This window comes from Danio rerio, chromosome 12, assembly GCF_052040795.2.
Source record: "Danio rerio strain M-AB ecotype USA chromosome 12, GRCz13ab, whole genome shotgun sequence".
NCBI classification, from domain to species: domain Eukaryota; kingdom Metazoa; phylum Chordata; class Actinopteri; order Cypriniformes; family Danionidae; genus Danio; species Danio rerio.
Genome location: NC_141032.1, coordinates 46,208,455 through 46,233,207, shown reverse-complemented (window position 1 = coordinate 46,233,207; position 24,753 = coordinate 46,208,455). Strand labels below are relative to the sequence as shown.

At 34.8% G+C, this 24,753-nt stretch overlaps 2 protein-coding genes and 1 long non-coding RNA gene across 13 annotated transcripts in view; 1 reads left to right on the top strand and 2 right to left on the bottom strand.

Annotated features, from left to right (window-relative positions):
* The window catches only part of ptprea (protein tyrosine phosphatase receptor type Ea), a 189,084-nt gene that overhangs the window by 32,178 nt on the left and 132,153 nt on the right, over nt 1-24,753 (top strand). The gene's annotated exons all lie outside the window — the stretch shown is intronic.
* On the bottom strand, nt 15,509-19,028 carry LOC147841561 (uncharacterized). The gene is made up of 4 exons (XR_015504649.2): nt 18,888-19,028; nt 17,606-17,677; nt 17,058-17,145; nt 15,509-15,711 (listed from the first exon to the last, which is right to left on the bottom strand). It is a non-coding gene; the product is annotated as an uncharacterized LOC147841561 (long non-coding RNA).
* LOC147841560 (uncharacterized) lies at nt 19,189-23,310 on the bottom strand. 8 transcript variants are annotated; one of them, XM_087276981.1, is made up of 6 exons: nt 23,227-23,310; nt 22,731-22,821; nt 22,017-22,066; nt 21,326-21,432; nt 20,959-21,089; nt 19,189-20,829 (listed from the first exon to the last, which is right to left on the bottom strand). In XM_087276981.1, exons 3-6 carry the CDS (start codon nt 22,030-22,032, stop codon nt 20,781-20,783), a joined length of 303 nt encoding a protein of 100 aa, XP_087133107.1. In that variant the 5' UTR covers nt 22,033-22,066; nt 22,731-22,821; nt 23,227-23,310; the 3' UTR covers nt 19,189-20,780. The 8 variants fall into 8 exon arrangements, 5 of the variants coding, with proteins under 5 accessions (XP_087133107.1, XP_087133109.1, XP_087133108.1 ...); XM_087276983.1 differs by having other exon boundaries at nt 20,389-20,826; XR_015504611.1 differs by having other exon boundaries at nt 20,679-20,826; nt 20,959-21,069.

Sequence of the window (24,753 nt, the reverse complement as noted above, 5' to 3'; positions counted from 1 at the left end):
TACATTTTATATTTTTGTAAATAATAAAAGTTGCATCAGATGAACAGGCCAACAATCACTTTATTTATTTTTTATTTTTTTTTACATTGAATCAATTGGAAACAGTGTTTTGGCAAACGCATCAGAAAAAAAAAAAAAACAGCTGAATCTCCACGAATATTTGGTTAACTTTTAGTTATTTGGTTATTTGTTTTAGTGATGTTAATAATGCATAGAAAAATGCATAGCAGAATGCATTAACCCACTGATGACAGCCACTTTGTGATGATTTTTAAGCTGGTTAATGAGGTTTGTTATGTTACCTTGGAAAGTTTGGACTAAACAGGAGCAAAGGTTACCTGATCAACATTGCATTCCTGAAAAAAAAACACTTGCAATCTAGACGCAGTCACCTCATGCTTGTGATGCGGTACAATCCGTAAACTCTGCCCATTAAAATAACAGCTTGGTCTTTAAACTGTAAAATTGCGACAATGTTTAATTATTGATCGTGGGCCACAAATATCATTATCATGATCATAATACGATAAATCGTGCAGCCCTAATAGGCAGTCAAACCTGATCATGCATCTTACAGGGTAAAAATATCATGTATTTAAAGTAATTTGTAATCCAACAGCAACCATTTATTGTTTCAGGAATTACTTTATATCAAAAACAACACAACTGCTGAGAGAGCCAATCAGTATCACTCAAAACACTGAACTATTCAACAAGTTTTATAAATAGTTGAATTAAATGTATAAATTTGGTTGAATAAGGCATATTGCACAAACTAACATTACCTCTATCCCTGATTGTCGATGAATAATTTGCACCCTGGTTGTGCATCCACTTTGATATTGACTCCATAAGCCGCATGTGTGTCGTAATCATCGTATGCTCAACAGATTGTCTACCATTCATTATTTTGCTCACAAAAATAGACGTCCCTCCTAGTGTAAAGCTTTGAGGCGTAATGGACTGGCGCTGACCCGAACAGCTTGCTTTCTCTGTCTGTCTATGAAGTCAAGCTGCGTGTTTTTTCTCTGGCTCGCCATTACAGCCTTTAAACACTCTCTCATTTACATCGCTGTCTCATATTAGCAACTCTGTGTCCTCCCTCAAGTGCTGTTTGCCTTCTCCATTGTGCTGCTTATTATCGTAATGGTTTCAGGCTTATAAAAATAACTTGTAAAACAGCAATTTGCTGAATTGTGCTGTTAAACGGTGATCAGACTGGGATGTTAATGGAATGTTTAGGTTCTGGAGCAGTAGCCAGCAATTATTTTGGATGTAGTTAGTTAATGACTTTCATCACATTTGAGCCGACATTTGCATTTGTATTTAATTATTGATTATTAAGTTATTAATTTTCCTTCGGCTTAGTTCTTTATTTATCAGGGGTTGCCACAGCAGAATGAACCACCAACTATTCTGGCATATGTTTTATGCACCAGTGCTAACCACTGAGTCACTGCACCAGCCGTATTGATAATTTTATTGTATTTAATTATTTATGGTGAAGACTGTACCGTGTTATTTTAAATTTCATTATTCAATTTCTGTATTCAATACTGGTAAAATAATTTATGCAATTTATTTTATTCATTCATTCGTTCTTTTTTTTGTCGGCTTAGTTCCTTTATTATTCAGGGGTTGCCACAGCGGAATGAACCGCCTACTCATCCAGCAAGTTTTTACGCAGCAGATGCCCTTACAGCCGCAACCCATCTCTGGGAAACATCCACACACACATTCACACACTCACTCATACACTACGTACAATTTAGCCTGCATGTCTTTGCACTGTGGGGGACACCGGAGCACTCGGAGGAAACCCACACGAACGCAGGGAGAACATGCAAACTCCACACAGAAACGCCAACTGAGCCGAGGCTCGAACCAGCGACCTTCTTGCTGTGAGGCGACAGCACTACCTACTGCGCCACCACTTCGCCCATTGATTTTATTTATTATTATATATACTTATTTATTTATATTACTTCCTTTTATTTTTCAGGAGCTCTAAAACATGTAAACAGTCAAGTCAGATTTTAGACTTTTTAAATCACTTTTATTGTCACATCATCAGCAGCACGTGTGATATGATGAGTGAAAAGCTTAGGTGCTGGCTCCAGACAGTACAATATACATATATATGTATATGTGTGTGTGTGTGTGTGTGTGTGTGTATATATATATATGAAAAAAAAGATTTAAAAGATTTTAAGATTTAAAATAAGTCTCTGGTGTCCCTAGAGTGTGTGTGTGAAGTTTAAGATCAAAATACTACACAGATAATGTTTTATAACTCTGAAGCTGACCCTTTTTGTCTTTAATCCTAATTGTGATGAACGTTGCTTTAAATGTAAACAAGACTGTGATCTTTTCAAAAGAGGGCGGAGCTATAAATGCCTGTGCATCAGCAAAGTGGAGGATTCAAAAACGAGACTAATGTCCTACAGCAGTGGTCCCCAACCACCGGGCCGCGGACCGGTACCGGTCCGTGGAACAATTGGTACCGGGCCACATAAAAAATCATAAATTATTTCTGTAGAAAATATTCCCCCTGCGACTTGGTTCCACTCACCCCGCCATCTCACGTGAAATGGACTATGCCAAAATCCAACACGGATCAGGAAGAAGGATAGAATATAGCTCATTGGTGGTTATTGATAGTTTAAAGTTATAAAACAGGCATTATAGAGTCCAACTCAGCAGAGTATTTAAGGATTGTGCATATATGTGTGTGTGCATCGCTAAGTAAGTACCTGAAATCATTGCAATGTGTATCTATATGAGACCACGATGTGCAACTAGCGCATGCTCACTGAGTTGTTCATGATTAACCTGGATGCAGGAGCGCAGTAGCTGTGTTCACATGAAGACCGCCCCTGGCCCACACCGGACCGTTGTAAAATTGACAACAGTTGACCGGCCCGCGGTGAAAAAAAAGATGGGGACCACTGTCCTACAGTATGCTAATGAGGGACAGATGGTTACTTATGGTGGGGCTTTCCCCCTCTGATGACACGTACAAAGGGAGAATGTCAATCAAAGTGTTTCTGCAGACTGGAAAAATAAGATTAAAACATTTAGAAGCTGGTTATAGTCTTGACTGTTGCCACACAACAGTGTTTAAACCTCTTATATAAGTGATTTTTTGCATAATAGGTCCTCTTTAATGCCCTTTTTTTGCAATATCATGCAGCTGTAGCCCAAACTCATTGACCAGTGAAGGGTTTTCACGATATTAATTAGTATTTTTTGTGTATATACTTAAAGTGGTCTGCCTTTCTGAGAAAAACTGTAAAACACGGTCAAGTACGTGTCGGTTTTGTGTGAACAGTTTTGCATGCTTAACCACATGAGGGCTATAGAAAGACACACATCCTTCAGGCTTCAGTTTTAGTTCTTCACAGTTTTTTTTTAGCTTGATATGAAACATGTTTTTTTTTTCCTCACTGATGTGCAAAGTGCTAAAACAAGCCAGAGCCCTCGTCATCAGGCCGTCCTGCAGGAGCCTCTGTGTGCCGTGGGGAAAAATATCATCATAATAATGATAATGTGTTCAATCTGTCTGTATTCCGTCCGCTCATCTGAAAGAAAGCTTTTCTGTCTAAATGAACTAAAGCCATTTGTTCTAGAAGTCTTCAGTGAGATCTCAAACACAAGCACTGCTGTTCACATCACAAGTCGGCGCTCACTACATTTTTATGAAAGAAGTTTCTCAAGCTGCAAAAATACAACAAAAACGGAAAAATTGTGGAATTTTCCCTATTAAAATAGCTATTTTATTATTATTATTTCATCTTATATCCTGATGATATATACAGTGCTCAGCATATATAAGTACATCCCATTTTGAAAATGAATATTTTTTTATCCGTTTCTCAGTGAATATAGGCAATGTATTTTGGTGCATTTAAACAAAACTGATTAATTAAACAGATATATTTATTCAAATAATATTTTAGTCACCATATGTAGAAATTGAAAGAAAATACAATTAATTTCAAGCAAAATCTGGTTCTTAGTCTCAGTGCACAAACTAGCGCACAGTTAGCATAACAGTTTAGCCCTATCCAAATTTGAACTTGTGTGACTATATTTAATTTGCATATATTACCGTATGTCAGTGTTTCTCAACTGGTGGGTCGCCGAGTGTGTGGTTAAAAAAAAACAACTGAAGTTAAATTTTTTACTTATTTTGCTTATACCGGACTTTTATTTTAAAATGCGTGCGCAACAACTCCACCGTTTGATATGTGAAATGTCATTTAATTATTGCCACAAATATGTCGAAGCACAAGTACAACCCCGAATATGTAAAGTATGTATATATATATTGATGACAAGCCTCAGGGCCTTATCATACACCCGGCGCAGTGTGGCGCAAGGCGCGGCGCAATAGTCTTTTGGTAGTTTAAGCTTGGCGCAAGAGTCGTTTTGAGGCGTTGCGCTACGCTGTTTAAATAGCAAATGCATTAGCGCTCATTTGTGCGCCCATTGGCGTTCTAATCTAAAAAGGAAGGCGTTCTGAGGCGGACCGCTGGCGCGTTGCTATTTTGAGAAACTATAATAGATTTTTCATTAGACCAAAACTAACCCGGTCTAAACTCCGACGCAGAGTTGCGCCTCGCTTACGCACTGCTTAATACACACAAGAGAGCAATAGGCAAATATCTTTACATATGAAAAAATTTAAATATTAAGGATATAATAAGAATAGATATAGGATATAAATACAAAGGATTAAAATATTACAAAACATTATTTTCTAGCCTACATAAATATAAAAAAGCACTGCTTTTATGTCTTCTTCATCTCGGGAGGCTTTTTCAGTTCATTCATAACACTTTGCTTTTGTATAATGTTATTATTATTAGCAGTATTATTTATTATATCCATATTTATATTTGTTTTATTAAAAACAAGCTAAAATTTGCCCACCTGTCAGGTTTTAGACCATATGGGGCACAGCATGTGTTTTAGGATATAACTCAGGTTTTTGAGCACATTTTGTTTTTATTGTTCATTTATTCGTTTGCTAGAAATTAGAACTGAATTTAGAAATAGTTTTGAAACGAATATTTGCGCTTAACAAACGCAATTAATTATTTATAGGCTAATCGATGCCTGTGCGTAAAGGTTTCCCTATCCAAGAGCGAATGTGAAAGTAGTTAATTTATCTCTCATTCTCACGCAGTAGATGCTCTGTTCAACAGTTTTCTGTTAAAAACTGTTAACTGTTTGCTTGTGAAATGCTCATTTTTTCCACTTAAACTTACTTTGCGTCCTGTAAATAGCGAATGCGCTCTTGGCGTGACGCAGCTGACTCTTAAAGGGAATGTGAGATGAGACTCTAATTGGTTTACTCTCAAAAAACACCTATAACTCATTAAGAAAATAAACTAAACCCTTTTAGACCATGCGCCACGGCGCAAGGCAGATTTCCCATCCTTAAATTAGCAAAAACGCGTCCTGACACGCCCTGAAAGTGTTTGCGCCCTGCGTTTTGCGCTCTGCGCATGGACCGTCAAAATAGAGCCCTCAGTGTCATATGTAGTGAGGTGCTCTCATAAGAGAGCAGGAAACCTTCTACATTAAAACAACATTTAGAAAACAGAAAGCATGTTTTATTAACAGTTTATTATTAACAGTATTTGTCGATTTTACATTGTAATATTTCTATAATTTGATTAATTTTATTAAATGACAGCAATAAAATAGTGATTATTTGTAAGTCTTGGAGAATTTCTTATGATGTATCTGTCACTACTTGTTTATGTTAACAAATAAATACAAATTAATTGTAATTCCTAAAATTATATTATAGTTCCTAAAAATTTGGGTCGCGGCTTGATGACCATGTAAAAATGTGGGTCCCATGGCCAAACCAGTTGAGAACCCCTGCCGTATGTCATATTTCTATGTGGGCAGCATCATTACCCCAATCTTCAGAGTCATATAATCTTTCAGAAATCATTGTGAATTGCTCAAGAAACACTTTTTGAAGTTAAAAGGAAAACAGTCAGATAGCTGAAACTGTAGCTAACTGTAGTAATCATATACTTCTGTTGCTCAGCTTTATCTCTCAACATCTAAAATATAAACATTTGGACGGTAAACACGATCCCTCCCTTGGCATGATAATGACGTGATTTTTTTCCCCCTCTTTTTTCTGTGGGGATGTTTTTCTGCTTTCAGTTCAGGCTTAGATGATGTTTCAGGCTCGTGAGCTGAGGAAGCTGTCGGCCGCAACGTTCACAAATGGAAGATTCATTGCAATGTGACCTTGCGGTGATGTAATGGAGGTCTGTCGATAAATGCTGATCTTCATTAGTCGGATTGGACTCCGCATATTTGTATGCATTACATTTCGAAAGGATGCAAACATATGCAGATAAACCACTTTCATTTGTTGACAACAAACACTGGGGACACTTTACAATCAGGTTGTATTAGTTAATGCGTTTACTAAGATGAACAAAGAATGAACAATACATTTATTACTGCATTTGTTCATGTTAGTTAACGTTAGTGAATGTAAATACAGTTGTTCATTGTTAGTTCATGTTACTGTTCATGTTTTTTCTTTTCTTTTCAATATATATAGCATGCACATAAGCCTTACAAAGATACTGGGAAGTGAACCCATGACCTTCGAGCAACAGGAATTTGAGCTTCATTTCCTAATGAATTGCATTTGCAGTCGTGATGCATTTCTCGGTTATTCTCAATTTCATACCTGATAAATGCAGTCACATCAGCTTCACTAAACTGATTCCAGACCATCTGAAAGAGTTTAGTTGTTTCGGGAGAGCCAAGCGTGACTCAACGTGTTACTCATGATCATGTTAGGTTTGAGGCTGGATTTAGTGTGGGTCTAGACACAACAGTCAGCATTATCAAGCACCCGCACTGTCTGTCCTGTTCAGAGTTATTAGCATTGGGGAAAACAAGTTGTAGTTGTCATTTCCACCACATCACCCTCACATTTACCACTTAAGCGGATAGCTCAGCCAAAAAACAAAATGTCCTGTTAATTGTTTAAATATATTATTTTAAATATATTTTGTTGAAATATTATTATTGTAATGGTGTCGAGAGAAAAAAATATTGCTTTAGAGGGCTAATAATTTTGATTTTATAATATTATAGGAAATACTGTAAAAAATTCCTTGCTCTGTTTAACATTATTTGGGAAACATTTGAAAAAGAAAAAGTGACATGATCAGTCCAAAATTGCACATTATTTACAATATTAGCTTAAATCCACAGCCTGGTCAAATAGTTCGCTCTGATGTCCGAATGTAGTGTGAATATAGTGCGATTATAGTCTTAATGCAGTCTGGTTGTAGTCTGAATGTATTCCGATTGTAGTCTGATTGAAGTCCGATTGTAGTCTGAATGTAGTGCGATTGTAGTCCAAATGTAGTCTGAATATAGTGCGGTTATAGTCTAAATGTTGTCAGATCATAGTCTGAATGGACTCCAAATGTAGTCTGAATGTAGTTTGATTGTTGTCTGAATGCAATCTGATTGAAGTCTGAATGTATTCCGATTGTAGTCTGATTGTAGTCCAATTGTGGTCTGGTTGTAGTCTGAATGTAGTTCAATTGTAGCCATGTTGTTTAAATGACAAAGGTGAGGGCTGGAGAAGCAAACACCAATATCTACAGTATCAACAAACCGCATCACATGACCTCCTGTTCAAGTCTGATTGTAGTCTGAATGTATTCTGATTATAGTCCGATTGTAGTCCGAATGTAGTCTGAATGTACTTTGATTGTAGTCTGATTGTAGTCTGAATGTAGTGCGAATGTAGTCCAAATGTAATCTGAATGCAGTGCGATTGTAGTCTAAATGTTGTCAGATTGTGGTCTGAATGCATTCCGAATGTAGTCTGATTGTAGTTTGATTTTAGTCTAAATGTAGTGCAATAGTAGTCCAAATGTAGTCTGAATGTAGTGTGATTGTAGTCTGAATGCAGTTTGATTGTAGTCTGAATGTAGTGCGATTGTAGTCTGATTTTAATCTGAATGTAGTGCGATTTGTAGTTTGAATGTAGTGCGTTTGTAGTCTGAATATCATCAGATTGTAGTCTGAACATATTCCGAATGTAGTCTGAATGTAGTGCGATTGTTGTCTGAATGTAGTCAGATTGTAGCTGAATGTAGTCCAAATGTTGTTTGATTGTAGTCCAAATGTAGTCTGAACGTAGTGTGATTGTAGTCGGATTGTAGTATGAATGTAGTCCCAATGTAGTCCTAATATAATCTGATTGTAGTTCGATTGTTGTCCGATTGTAGTCTGAATGTAGTCTAAATGTGGTGAATGAATGTGTGAGGGCTGGTGACACAATATCTACCAACAAACCACATCACATGACCTCCTGTTCAAGTGTGCCTTTGTGATTTTGTCAACAAAGGCAAAAGCACTACAATCGGACTACAGTCGCACATGTGCTGAGACTGTTTGACCTGGCTGTGGATAAAAGCTATTAATATTGTAAAAAATGTTAATTTTTTTGTACTGACCAATCGTTTTGCTTCACAAGACCTCAGTGTGTCACTATGAAAAGTATTGACAGTTCATTTAGACTCGTTTGTTTGTGTTTATTTGTAATCTAAATAAACAGTCACCATTAACTTCAATTAAATTAATCACAAGGACCACAGATTCAGCTGAAAATGGTGGCCTACGTTTTGTATGTTATGGATCTTGGAGTAAATTAACAGGACATTTTTCTTTTGGGGTGAACTATCCTCTTTTAATCACATGTGGAAAGTTTTATTGTCTTATTCCATTTGTTATTCCCTGAGTTCCTGTGTGTGCTCATTCTACTATTAATACAAGAGCTTTTCTGTTGCTTTTGGCAGGCTTTCTTGTTCAAGTTGACCTCGTAATGCCCTGAAGTATAAGACGCCTGGGAAAACCATAGGGTGTGTCTGCTCGGGTCCACTGTAACTTTTAAAACAGTATGGGGCGTAATTTTCAACCCGCTATGAGCCAAACTAAATGAGGCCACACACACAGGCAGAGCTGCGCTTGCTTATATTGTTCCTCGACTCCTTTTGAGTTGATCTGATTCAAGTTGCTGTTAATTTCAGCACAATCTCCTTTCCCAAGCGATCCTGAGCAAGATGAAACAGCGAGACCCAGGGGTGCGGCTGGCAGATCTTATTCCCAATAGGACCAAGAGGAATTTTTAGAGCGGCTCTTTCATTTGCATGGTGCTCGATTCGGTGTGAGCTTTCTGAAATTGATTGCATAGATTGGCTCATAGGGTTTCGAGGTTGAGATTAATTGCTTGGAAACACCAAAACACAAGTATAAACTTATTTCTGTTGTTTTGGGTGTCATGGAAAGATTCCCAAAGCATTAACACATTGTGTTTTTGAGTTTCTGCTTCACCACAGAAGGAATTAAAAACTTATATCAGACAAAATAATCAAATATAACGCATGGAGTAATTCTGAAGAGGCTTTTTGCTGTATTGGTTGTTAATTGGTTGTGAAATCAATGTTGGAGAGTTTATCACTTGTAATATTAGTGACCAGTCTTAAGTACTTATGTATTTGTGAACAAAGCCAAAAATATATGAGTAATTTGCAAGACGTTTTCTAATTTTCCTGCCTTTTTTATTATTAATATGCATTGCTAAGAAATTATTTAACAACTTTTAAGTGATTTGCTCAGTATTTTGATTTATTTGAATCTCAGATTGTCAAATTTATTTTTTGTATTTATTTATGTATTTATTTATTTATTTATTTATTTATTTATTTATTTGACATGGAAATCACAATTACACCAGACAACCAAATGCATTTGTTTAAGTGTTTTAGAAAACTTGCTAATTCTCAACACCTGTCCACAGGAGGCTTAAAAATTTGCAAAATGGAAATATAATAAATACATATACACAACATTACAATTATTTACATTAAATTACTGCAGGCAAAAGCAAAGGCGACATGATCCAACCAACTAACAGTAGACTATTTGTGCAAACACTTTTGTTTTTTACCACTTTTTAAGAGCACTACTAAAAATATTTATATTACATTCTGATTTTAAGCTAACCGGTAAATCATTCCACAGTTTGGCTCCCTTTACAGAGAAGCCAGATTGACCAAACGAGGTCTTACACTTTGCCACTAGACAGTCACCTTTAGCGGTTTCCCTGCTTGACTCTGAGGGAGGTTTGATGCCAATTAATTAGCTCAGAAAAAAGGATCAGAACATGATCATTTAAACATTTAAAAACCAATGTAAGATAACTAAATTGAATAAAAGTATCAAAACTAAACAGGTTATATTTACATAAAACATCGCAATGATGCCATCGCATAGGCTTTAAGTCCATTATTTTAACTGCTTGTTTATATATTGAGTCAATAGGCTTCAATGTAGTTGAAGAGGCTTGTGACCAAGATGTAATGCAATAAGTCAAGTGAGAGAATATCATTGTGTGCATGTATCATTTTGCAGTGTGATATGTTAAAAACCTTCTAATAAAATGAAAACAGTTTAGACTTGGCTTAACTTTCTTACACATATTTTTAACATGACTATCAAATTTTAAATTAATGTCTATTTTGAGTTATGCCAAGATGCTTAAATTCATTCACTTCTTTAATTACTTTATTTTTTTATCAGCACCTCTAATGTATCCCCTATATGCCTATTTCTTATTGTTGCATCTCAGCCAAATATTGTCTATCCAAACAGATCAATCAAAGTCTTATTTATTCAACTTTCAGGTGATCTCAGTACAAATCATGGCCCTTCACTATGAAGCACACATTTGTACTTTCTAAGTACTAATATTTCCCTTTTAGGTGCAAATGTGTACAGATTTTGTACCTTTGTCACTGAGAGTGCACAGACATTTAAGTGTAGGGATCCTTACAATTAGTAAACTGTTGCTTGTCGGTGTGTTTTCGCTTGTCAGACTTCAGAGATTCTGTTCCAGTAAATTTTATCCGCAGTCATGCAGACAAGTTTAGTCTAGAATCTGTTTATGGAGCAGGTATCGATCTGATCTAAAGATACACACTTACTTGGCATCTGAATTGGCACACAGTCAGATCCATTTTTGGAGCTTTTCTAAAAGATCCATATTGTGTATGTGGTTTAAAGAGGAGGAAATCATGTCTTAAAGGCTTTCTCAGTGTTTTCACTTCTCTGTGCTTCATCGAGCCAGACAAGTTCAAGATCAGTGATCCGTTTAGCCAAACTTTGAACACACCGCAACCACTAAAACACAGTGAAACACAACTGCAAATCTTCATGCAGGAAGTTTCAGAAGTGTTATCATTTCAGCAAGTTGTCAAGGCTTAGGCTGTCTATGGAGTTTAACGTGCAACCTATCTGCAGGAACGGAAAGCTGACTTTAAATGTGTTTTTGAAGTGAAGATGTGCAGTTTAATGGACCAAACGTTCTATTTGGAGTGCATAACATCCCCTAACCTGATTTCACCAAGTAGGACATGTTCCTGGATTAACATCTATGTTGATCCTGAACCAACATTCCAATCAGAATTAAGGGATATGTTTACTGTTATGTTAAGTTTAGGCTTATGGTTAGGTTTATGCACTTCTACATGAGTGTTATCTAACTCTTTTTCAACTCTGATTTTGGGAATAGTTTACAGTTATGGTTGGGTTTAGGGGTAGGGAATAGGTATGGATTACAGTTTCAAACAATGACAACATCAATGTTAATCCAGACTCGCATCATACTTGGCAAAAAAATGACGTGCACATTACATTAGTTATTAGCCTATAAAGGTAGATTGAAATACATTTTTGGACATTTTGACTGCTTGAGTACTGAAAATATGAATATTATTAGTAATCATAATGACTGCAATTAAAATTCTTGCAAAAATATTGGAATTTTAAATGAATAGTTCACCCAAAAATGAAATTTCTGTCACAATTTACTTGCTTGATTTAAACTTTTATGAGTTTCTTTCTTCTGCTGAACACTAAAGAAAATATTTAGAAAAATGTTAGAAAGCTGTTACCACTGACATGCATATCTGTTTATTTTTCCTACCATAGAAGGCAATGTTTGCAGGTTTACAAAGTTCTTCAAATTATATTATTTTGCGTTTAACTAAAGAAACTATATATATATATATATATATATATATATATATATATATATATATATATATATATATATATATATATATATATATATATAAATAAATAAATATATATATATATATAGAGATAGATAGATAGATAGATAGATAGATAGATAGATAGATATTTATTTATTTATTTATTTATTTATTTATTTATTTATTTATTTATTTATTTATTTATTTATTTATTTATTTATTTATTTATTTATTTATACAACAGTTCTGTCTGGTTCTCCAATCTGATTGGCTGATAGCCGTGATATACAGTTGAAGTCTGAATTATTAGCCCCTCTGAATTATTAGAACCCAGGGGCAGACTGGCAATTCTGGCAAATGCCAGAAGGGCCGGACCAATTTTTAAATGTGGGCCGGTCAGTTTTTTTTTTTATATATATATATATATATATATATATGTATTGTTTTTACGTGGAGGCAGCTTTTATCTCTTGCTAGATGTGATATTATGATGATGATAATAAAAATAATAATAATAATAAATGTTAAGCATTTGGACCAATCGGCGATGGCTGCCTGATTTCAAGATAGGCCGACCCAATCCAAGGTTACCCCGATGTAATCAAAATCTGGCAAGAATGTCATATTATTTCACCATCTGTACACCAAAATAAATAGTGAATGTGCGTGTCCGTGGGTGGGGCTATGTCAGTGTGGTAATGTGGGCTGATGTGGCTACAGTGCCAGGACTGAATTTTTGTCCCCTGTCCGCCCCTGTTAGAACCAATGTTTATTTTTTTCCCCTATTTCTGTTCAACAGAGAGTAGATTTCTTCAACACATTTCTAAACATTATAGTTTTAATAACTCATCTCTAATAACTGATTTGTTTTATCTTTGCCATGATGACAGTAAATAATATTTTAATAGATATTTTTCAACACACTTCTACACAGCTTGAAGTGACATTTAAAGGCTTAACTAGGTTAATTAGGTGAACTAGGCAGGTTAGGGTTATTAGACAAGTTATTGTATAACGATGGTTTGTTCTGTAGACTATTGAAAAAAAAAAAAAAACTTTAAAAAAAAGTTAGCTTAAAGGGGATAATAATTGTGTCCTAAAAGTGGTGTTTAAAAAATTAATAACTGCTTTTATTTTAGCCGAAATAAAACAAATAAGACTTTCTCCAGAAGAAAAAACATTATCAGACATGCTGTGAAAAATTCCTTGCTCTGTTAAATATAATATGGGAAATATAAAAAAAAGCAACAAAAATTCAAAGGGGGGCTGATAATTCTAACTTCAACTGTATTTAAGTAATACCAGCATCCATACAGCCTCTTTACCCTTTGTGTATCACTCCGCCCACATACAGCAGGCAAAAAGCAGAAACTACAGATCTAAAGTTTAAAAGATGCACGCTCAACTGTTTAACTGTCAGCTTATGATTTGAATCCAACGCGGAAGAAAGTAGTTCCTCATACAAAAGGGTTTTTGAGACTCTACATGTTTGATTTTGTTTTTATATACAACATTATGCCGTCAAACCGTTGTATAAATGCAATATCACTCGTAGCAATGCGAAATGGCTGTATATCGGCACTGGTGGGGGCACTAAGGCACCAACGCACGCCTCCCACCAGTGCCGATATACAGCCATATCGCACTGCTACTCGTGTGATATTGCTCATATATATAATTAGGGATGCTTTGATCAGGATTCTTGGAGCCGATACTGAGTACCAAATCGTCTGATATGGAGCACCGATTCTGATGCTTCAAGCCTTATAATGCATAAAACACATTTTCATTCAGTCTTGTAAGGTATTTTTACTAATTCGCAGCCATCACGGAGCCGTTACATGCAGGAGACATCTGACAGAGGTCAATCGATTGGAGCATATATATATATATATATATATATATATAAATATATATATATATATATATATATATATATATATATATCCCAGACAGCACACATACGTTGGGCCGACGTCGTGCCGACTTTCAAAATTCCATCGGCGCGATGTCGCTCAGGGAGCGTTTGCTAATTGGCAAAATGTCGCCGCGACGTCGGCAAATGATCGGAAACGCTGTCCGGCCGATGTTAGGACGACGCAACCGGAAATGCCGGCTGCTCCGCGGAGGCGCTGTTCTCAGGCGTTTTGCTCCATACTTATGGACCACTAGCTGCAGCAGCTGCTTATTTATAATAAACACGACACACCACTCTCAATAACAGTTGAAGATTTATTAATATTTTTCACAAACATACAAATAGATTAACATACTTTTATCACACATAACCATGTTTTACTACGTTTAAAACAAAACCAACAAGTTGTACTATAACCATGGCTGAAATACTGTGCAATAAAGATTTTAAATACAAAGTCCATTGCAGCATTTACATTAAGACCATAGGAATATTTACAAGTACTTCAAAACATGTACACTAAGGGTGACTATAGTTTACCATAGTAAAAACACAAATCACTTGTGTAAGCACATGTTATAATGCTTATAATTTCTTAAATAGTGTTAAAGAAAATGCATGTTTCCAAGACTATAATTTTAAAATACAAGATAATACCAGTCATGTGTTCAGTATCCAAAAGACTTTCTTCAGGGAGTTACAATAAAAAAAGAGTACACAAACACAAAATAAATACCAAGCAAACAATATTTACAGTAGTAAATAAAATCATACAAATTAAAATAATTGTCTGATAAAATTTTATTAAAGTCTGTAGTCAATTTTTTTTTACATTTTTTTTTATAAATGGCATTCAACAATTTGCAATCTCCTCTGAACTAATAACACACCAATAATATAAAAATAATACTTTCTCAGAGATAACCAGTTTTTTTAAGCAAACTCTAATGCACGACACAAAACAGATTTTGTCATTCTATATATATATATATATATATATATATATATATATATATATATATATATATATAAAATCCCTTAATTTCTGTTTAACGGAAATATTTTTTAACACATTTCTAATCACAATAGTTTTAATAACTCATTTCTAATAACCGAGTAAATAATATTTGACTAGATATTTTCAAGACACTTCTATACAGCTTAAAGTGACATTTAAAGGCTTAATTAGGTTAATTAGCTTAACTAGACAGGTTAGGGTAATTAGGCAAGTTATTGTATATCGATGGTTTGTTCTGTAGACAGTCGAAAAAAATTGCTTAAAGGGGCTAATAATATTGACCTTAAAATGTTTTTTAAAAAATTCAAAACTGTTTTTATTCTAGCCGAAATAAAAGAAATAAGACTTTCTCCAGAAGAAAACATAACATTTTCTTGCTCTGACCTATATTTATATAAATAAAACTGGTTGTAAATTGTGTACAATGTTCCAAGAAAACAGACAAAATTAAAAGAAATAACCTGTCATTTACTTTTGTTTTATCTTGTGGAATGTTGCTTACACTTAAAAGGGGATATATAGGTGGAATAAAAAGTATGTCGCCATCCTCGAAATTGTTCTTGTATGTTGTCTTCAGCTTTAGTCTTTACAAGTGAGGCTGGCCCAAACCGGGACTGCAGTAGCCAAATCTAATCCTTGTAGTGGGAACCCTTAAATAAAGCAAGAAACCAAAAGGAGAAAGATTAGCATTTGAGCAGTTCATATTACCACAAATATAAATTATTTGTTTCATGACATATAACTGGAGTATGTGTTATGCAAGTGACTAGCTAAAATGTGTAATTTAATTTAAACTTAAAGAGTGTGTCTGAGCACTAATTTTCAGAAAAGCCATTTGAAAGTTAAATTCCTTGTGAAATCATAATGAATGTTTTTTTTTGGTTTTTAGTATCATTGTGTTAGTATAAATGTGTCTCTAAATATATGTCAAATCTTCAGATACCACATTACATGCAAATTAAACTAAGTTTCGTCAACTAAAATGTCACACTGTACACCACATTTAATATATCATAGCTAGGGCCAGGAGGAATCTGCAGATGTTTTTTGCTATTTCTGCTGAAAATTTTGGTGGAAGTCTGCGGATTTCTGCGGAATTATTTTGGGAGTATCATAACTAAAACCTTAATATATTTTAAAGTTTTATTTAATGTTTAAAATGCAAATCCAATTAGATTCACTTTATTTGGTAAATAAAGCAAGTTTTTCATGTAACATATCTAGTAAGACAGAAAACATTACTGTACAAACCTCATTGTACATAAATCAGATGAACATTTTCACATTAGTCAATAATATTACTGAAATTAATAAAAAAACTGAATAAATATAGATTTACACACATTTACTCAAGTAAATAAACAGAATTAATGATAGGCTAAACATCTGCGGAGTTCTGCGAAAAATCCAGGTGGGCCTAATCATAGCTTTATTTCTGCTACAAAAAGGTTTTTCAGCAAACAACTTCTATTATATGTAGGCTATAGAGGAGGATATAAAAAGAAATGATATATTCAACTCTCTAATTAAATGCACCTTATGCAGCTAATCAGGTCTTTTAGGCTTATTTGAAAACTTAAATGACGTGTTGACCACAGTTGAACAACGCTCAGTGAGAATACTTTTTTTCCACAAATTCTTTTTGTTCTAAAGAAACATGTCTGATTGTTAGCAATCATCAAAGAGCAAACATTTTTTTTTTCAAATAAATACTATGTTTTTAAAAATAAACTTTTCATACATCAAGAATACTAAAAATATGTTTATTTAAAATGTTTTATATATAAAAAAAAACAGCTTGAGGAGAGAATCAGTACATTGGAATACTATTTTTTCAGAAGGATCATGTGACACTATTAATTATATACATTGTATTAAATTCACAGTATTACTGCTTGACTGTATTAATTAAATAAAGCTGACACTATCAGAAGAGAATTTACCATACCAACCTAAAAGCTATGAAACAGTAGTGTATGTTTAAGATGTTACTTACTAGTCCTATTGTACTTTGGAGAGGTTGTCTGACAGGAGGATCCCTTCAACTCAGCAGAATTCTTAGCAGACCATCAGCGTACACCAATCTAAGAATAAAATAAGCAATTTGTTAAAAACCAAAAATATATATTTTATATTTCCAGGTTTATAGGAAAGAAGAAAGCTAAAGCAGATTTAAAATGTAGAAAAAAATAAAACCTATTGACAATTTAATGGCACAACATACCCTAAACTAAGCACGCTCAAATGGTTAATTTTAACTGTTAAGGATTCATTCATTCATTGTCTTTTGGGCTTAGTCCCTTTATTAATCTGGGGTCACCACAGCGGAATGAAAGGCCAACTTAGCCAGCCTATGTTTTACGCAGTGGATGCCTTTCCAGCTGTAACCAATACACACTCATTCACACACACTTATACACTATGGTCAATTTTAGCATACCCAATTCACCTATGTCTTTGGACTTGGGAAAACCGGAGCACCCTGAGGAAACCCATGCCAACACGGGGAGAGCATGCAAACTTCACACAGAAACGCCAACTGACCCAGCCGAAGCTTGAAGCAGCGACCTTCTTGCTGTGAGGCAAACGTGCTACCCTCTGCGCCACCGTGCTGCCCTGTTAAGGAATCAGATTAATATAAATGAATTGACATGTTTATTTAGTGTCTGACACATTAAATATTGCATTTTTAAATATTGTTTCATTTTAAGATTTATTTCAGAATTAACTATAGAACCGGATATATCGTCACATTTTCATGCACAGCAGCATTTCCAAGAACATAGAAAAACAGAATATAGGCCAACTGAAAAAAAAATAAATTAAAAAATTCTGAGGGTATAATCTTGGATAAAAATATCACAGTTTCACAGTATTGTGATTACTGCTCTGAAATGTGTTTTTTTTTTATCTCTGTGTAAAAAACAGCTACTTTTTCCCCATTGAACACTATGTTTTGGTTTAAGAAACATTTAAAATATTTTGTAACAGTAAACATGCCAGGCTAAATAATAATTTAATAAAATAGTACTATCTTCATTAGACTCAAAAACACTGATTTCTTGTGAAGGCATAATAAGCTATTTGTTTTTCAGATGTTTGCTGAATCGTGAGCTGACCAGTAGCTTTTGATGTGGAGGGTCTTTTGCTGCTGTAAATAATGTTGGACTATTTTTTTAAGTCTTTGATAACGCGCTAAAAACCATATACAATGCATCCGGAAAGTATTGATACTTTACTTTTTCCACATTTTTTATGTTTCAGTCTTATTTCAAAATGGATTAAATTCATTAATTTCCTCAAAATTCTACACACAATCCCCATAATGTGTGTTGACCCGATTTTAGTTAATCATTTACAAGTCAATATTGCCTATATGGATTGTAATTTAAAAAAAAATTAACATGTAAAATTGCAGTGTTAAATGCAATGCCATCAAACATTTTAGACGCACCAGTGCAAAAAGCTAGTCTAGAGCACTTGGAATGCTGGTGTAGTTCTAGTTAAATTCAGTTCAGTTAAAGCTGTATATGCAACAGGTCTCAAGTAGAGGATATAGTATTTAACTAATCTTAACAACTAAACATTTACGAATCTGTATTAGCCAGCTCATGTACTACAATGTAACATACTGTATATTGCCACCTTGATACTTAAGCTTTCTTTAAAATATTTTGTGTTCAACCGATTAATTAATTCTTTCATTTAATTTTTTCTGTGCAATAGTATAGCTTACACTGGTGTATTTGTATGGACCCCCCAAAATAGCGGAGGCCACTTTCTGGCCACCCAAGTATAAACTTCTAGCCTAGCCACTGTGAACTACCTGTCTGTCCTGCTCCAGAACTCTTTGTCGGCTGCTTGTATGTCTGGATACAGCTGCACAAGTCTTTTAACACTGACAAATACAGCCTCTGCACATCCTCACAACCAGGAGAACAGAATGATCAGGAGGACCTGAAAAATATAACCAACTGAAATCAGTTGAAATGTATTTTGTCTTGTAATGATGGCACAAAAATAAATTATTTTTCACAAAGGATGTGCTGTTACCTATGAAACATTCTATAATGAATAGGGATGTAACGGTATTGTAAATACCGTCATACCGCAATATTATTTTTTTTCGATATTACCGAAGTCGCATGACTCGGTAAAACTATAGGTCTTCTGAGAAAATTTGCTTAGGCGAATGAAGCGAACGGGAGGTAGCGAAAACTACAATACCCATCAGCCCATGCTTGACCATCATCCCTTGCGGTCTGTTGTCGCTACAGATCCAGTAATGCGGAAATGGAGTGTGCTGCTAGAAGCGGGGATGAAAAGAGCTGGAAAACTCTAAGGCCCCGTTTACACTAATGCGTTTTAGTTTGAAAACGCATAAGTTTTGCTACGGTTACGCCAACCGTCCACACTACGCCGGAGTTTTCGAGCGCCGAAAACGGAGCGTTTCGAAATGTGTGGATAATGTCTCAGTGTGGATAATGGAAAACGGAGACATCTGAAAACGGAGGCGGGGCTGCAGACGTTCGCCTCTCTGATTGGGGCTTTTCCTGAATATTAAGTAGCCTAACACGCACAATTCAGTCCTGCATCCTCTCCTTGTAAGTTCAGACTTCGCAAGTTTGATCAAGGCTGCAGTCTCTTCTTCTCAGTTTGATATGGAAAAGCAGACTATACCGCGGACACGGGTAAATCTTCAAAGGGAACAGTGTACTTTATAACTTCATTCACATCACCCTGGCTTCGTTGTTTCACTTTATCAACAATAAAATGTAAACATGATTTAAGGAACTGCCTATTTTTATTTTAATATTAGCAACTTAGACAGCAGATATGTTGAGGCGTCGTGCTGCATAAGATAAGCGTCATCTTCACTGTGTGGATATTTATAACAAAACGGAGCCGATAACAACTGCCTCCTTTCAATTTCAGTGAAAATACGAAACACAGCCTCTCTTTTGCTGAGTATCAGTTTTAATAATCGATAATGGCCATTTTAAAAGTATAACATACAATAAGTTTATACATTATAGGAAATAAAGGCAAGCGATCAGTCAATATACAGAATGTACGTGGTTACATTAATCATTAACTTATCTTTGCGCTCAGCCAAAACACGTTACCTGAGAACAAGTACTAGATTCCAATGACCAAAGTCAGGGAATATGTCGTTAGATAAAGACAACAAGATAAATGAAATATCCCGTTTAATAAATATAGTGAGATTAGATCCAGCGGGAGATGCTTGATGAGAAGTCCGAGTTTTCAACAATACTAAATTGAAACTTTATTGTTTTTACATGGTTTAATAATTTTTTGTTATTAAAATTGAAGTTCCTGTTTCAAAGCTTACAGATAGATGGCTAATTTGTATGTCATTGACACTTTTGGCACTTTTTTGGAGTATTTTCATAAGTTTTGTTTTTTCCTGTAAATGATTCAATAAATACCGTACCGTGACATTCATACCGAGGTATTACCGTACCGTGAAATTCTGATACCGTTACATCCCTAATAATGAATGATCTTTTTGATCCTGTTTCCTTGATGTCATTCACTCAGAGATGGTTTGGACATTTGATTGTATCTAAACTGTAATGAATTTAAGTTACACAAACATTGATAGCAGGACCATTGATCTTGTAACTTATACAAATTGTTAAGTATTGAACAAGTCTGCAACCAAACTAGTCAAGTTAATAATACTAATCTCAACTCAACTATGATTAGTTGTCTTGTTTCTGCTGCCCAGACGGTCACACCTGCTTATAAAAAAAGGAAAAAGTATGGTATTTTTACAACAATGAAACTGCAAACAACTTAACTATAAGGGGGTAAGCAGTGAGCATATTTTATTATAAGCAATTTACTGAATACTTTGTCACTGGTATTACCTAAAAACCAAACGTCCCAAGTTTGGCTCATAGCTGTCCACACATCTGCCCAGTAGCTTGTGGTAATACTGAAGACACTGATCAGCTGGTCCAACTGAGTTTGGAGTTGAACTGTAATCAGGCATCCAATACTGCAAAGAAAGAGAAACTCACTTTGGGTTAACAAATAATGTAATCCCACACATTTCAAGTAATTATGCAATTAATTCTCTCAAAATGAATGAATGAATTCTCTTATTGAATTTTCTGAGAGCTTATGAATATATTTTGTCTTCCCAAAATAGCATGTACTGAAACACAAAATTATATAAATATAATTTAATAAGAGCGTGACGTGGTGGCACAATAGGTAGTGCTGTCGCCTTACAGCAAGGATGCTGACTCGAGCCGCAGCTGGATCAGCAGGCATTTCTGTGTGTAGTTTGCAAATTCTCTCTGCGTTTGGTGGGTTTTCTCTGGGTGCTCCGGTTTTGCCTACAAGTCCAAAGACATGGGGTACAGGTGAATTGGGTAGGCTAAATTGTCTGTAGTGTATGAGTGAGAACAAGCGTATATGGTTGTTTCCCAGTGATGGCTTGCAGCTGGAAGGGCATCCACTGCGTAAAACATATGCTGGATAAGTTGACAGTTCATTCCGCTGTGGTTACCCCAGATTAATAAAGGGACTAAGCAGAAAAGAAAATGAATGAATGAATGAATGAATGAATTTAATAAGAGTTAAACTGATCTGTTAACATGTCTGTCAGGAACTGATCTACCTGTTGTCAAACTGATGAAAATGTTTTCTCAATTTACTTTAACAATTTTGTGTTTGTTTATGTTTTTATAACTTGCAGCCATTGTTAAATTTAAAAGTATTTTAAACATGCATGGACATCTAAATGCATATAGGGCACATATCTCAAAACATTATGAAATATTTCCAGATAAATCAATTTTGAATTAAAATGTATATTAATCTCCAGACTTGCATCTCCCTGATCTTTTTAAAAGAACGGCCCCTCGTTTGCTCATCACTGTTTGACAAGTGTCTGGCAGTCAGTCAAAAATATACTTACATATAAAGATGTTCATCAGCAACACGGCACTTAGGTTAAACTTAGACCTCCTTTTCAGTTGATGTGGAAAACAAAAGCAAAAGAAAGAAAAAACAAAACGACTGAATACAAGTTGCATATCATGCCTGTACAAATCAAAAATTATTCATTTAGGGCTTAAATTGACTTAAGGATGAGTTAAGGTGTAAGGGATGGGTGAACAGTGTAAATATACATGTAATTCATAGCTATGATGTAAAGCTGAATTTTCAGCATCATTACTCAAGTCTTCAGTGTCACTTGATCTTTCAGAAATCTTTTTTTTAAGATGTTGATTTAGTGCTTGAGGTTGAACTAATATAATGGTGATTATCAAATGGTGCTGATTTGCTGCTCAAGAAACATTTCTGATTGCTATCAATGCTAAAAACAGATGTGATGACAAATAATTTAGTGTAAACTTTTTCTAAGATTTAATAAATCAATTAATCATAAAAAAATAAACAAAATGAAAATCACAAATATTACTTCATTAGCAGCAAATCTGCATATTTATTAAGTTCTCAAGAATCATGTGATGTGAAATTTAATACCACTCACATGTTTCAATGTCAAAACTTTCTTAAAATAACTGCAATAAAGACAAGTAACAGATGCACAATATATAGACATGTAACATGTGCATAATGATGTGCAATGTCAATTCATATGAATTAATCCTCTGCTTAAAGTTACCTGTCTTTTCTGCATCTCTGTGATCAGCTCCCTTCAGAAATTTAGGAATCTTGTGTTATATTTTCTGTAGCAGGGGGTTATTCTCTCACTCCTGAAACCACAGAACACTTTTTTACTTAACATTTGTTTAAGATACCATGAAATATCAAAACACGATTGAACTTTTGATTCACGTTCCTTTACAGTAAAATGCGTATTTTAGACTACATATGAAGTGCATTCAATAAAACATTGCCAAAACCTTTCATCTACACATAAAGAATAAATAAAAGCCAAAACTTTAACAAACAAGTTTAACAAGAGCTAACATTAAGTAAGTTAACGTAATATTACCCCGACGCTAACGTTACCAGTGCTAATATGCTAACGGACTTTTACGAAGACTTACCACTCTTATATAACATATTATTCAACTGAATATTCATCAATTGCCAATAATAAATGTGTGAGGAACAGTTTTATGTATTATTTGCTTTGTTTTAGGGACTAAACTTACCTGAAAACAGTCAAAACGGCAGCTTGAGAGAAGTCGTGTTGTGTCTTTTAGGTGGTGTCGTGTCGTGTTGTAGCTTCGTTTCCCATAGCAACATCCGCTCCAGTGTTGAAATGAGACGCGCGCGCGCACATCAAAGTCATGCAGTATTACATTTATAAACATGATCACTCCATAGACAATTTAAATAATAACCTTGTATTTTATATCTTGAATTTAAAATGTATTTAGCAGTTTTATATACGCTATTATCTTTAAGACGAGCTTTATAGCCTACTAAACTGTTACAAAACAAACACTTTATTTGTGCATCAGATTCACTGTCAAAAATAAATAACCAATAAATATAAATGCAAGTATATATATAAAACAAAGATGTCACTCTGTAAAAAAGGTGTTTATTTTAATTAAACAGCCGAAATGCAGAACATACTTGATTTTTACACAGGGAAAATGTATTAGAAAAAGCCACAATAAAAAAAAAGCAAACAGCAGTTAACACCAGAAAAACAACGTTTTCATTATTTAAGCATAACAATAAAACTTTTTATATTTTAATGAATTGAAATCATGTAGGCTATTGTAGGCATTTTGGTCAGTTTAACTGCATTAATGTAGGCTATTTAAAGCTGGACCGACCGACGCAGTTCACATGATGCATCTCGCGTTTGTCTAATTTATTATGCACGCAAAAACTTACTTGTAAACCAAATATGTTGCCGGATTCTTTCATGGGCATGAGAGATAAAGTGCTTATGAAGTGCTTCGTCGGCCTGTGGTCGTTAACCGATGCAGAGCCGACGTTTGTTGAGCTGGAACAATAGAACACACGACCGAACGACCATGCGTATGTTTGGCCGACCATATACCGATGTTAGAATTAAAGGGGCCGACGTGTTGACCTTCGGCCGACGTCGGCCCAACGTATGTGTGCTGTCTGGGATATATATATATATATATATATATATATATATATATATATATATGTATGTATATTATGTATATGTATACTATAGTCTAAGTTCTGAGGAATTAATTGCAATATATTACTTTAATTTCATATTTTTAGCAGTAGTGCTCTAAAGGGAAATAATAAATGAAATAAATGAAATATTGCATCTAGTCTGACTCTGCCATTTTTATTTTCCCGATAACTCCGTCTTATGATAAATGCATATGGAGCACACTGAGCATGTTCATCTGACGACTACACCCAGAGCCTCTGGTCTGCATAATTGATCTGTCATTAGGAAGTGATGAAGTGTGTTTGCGTGGGTCTTTTAACACCTCAGCCAGAGTGATGAGCAAATGATGCATTTCATCACCTCGTCTTTCAGTTCTGCTGCACGCACAGATAAATTAGACACAAAATCAAATCCGCTGGCTTTTGACCCTGATTTGCATTATATTTCATTACACAGCCAATATTTCTGATCCGGGTCGTGATAGATTCTGATTTGACTTTTTAATTTAAAGATGACATTAGTGTTTTATATATACAGTGTTCAAAGTACTTTCTCTGATCCTAGC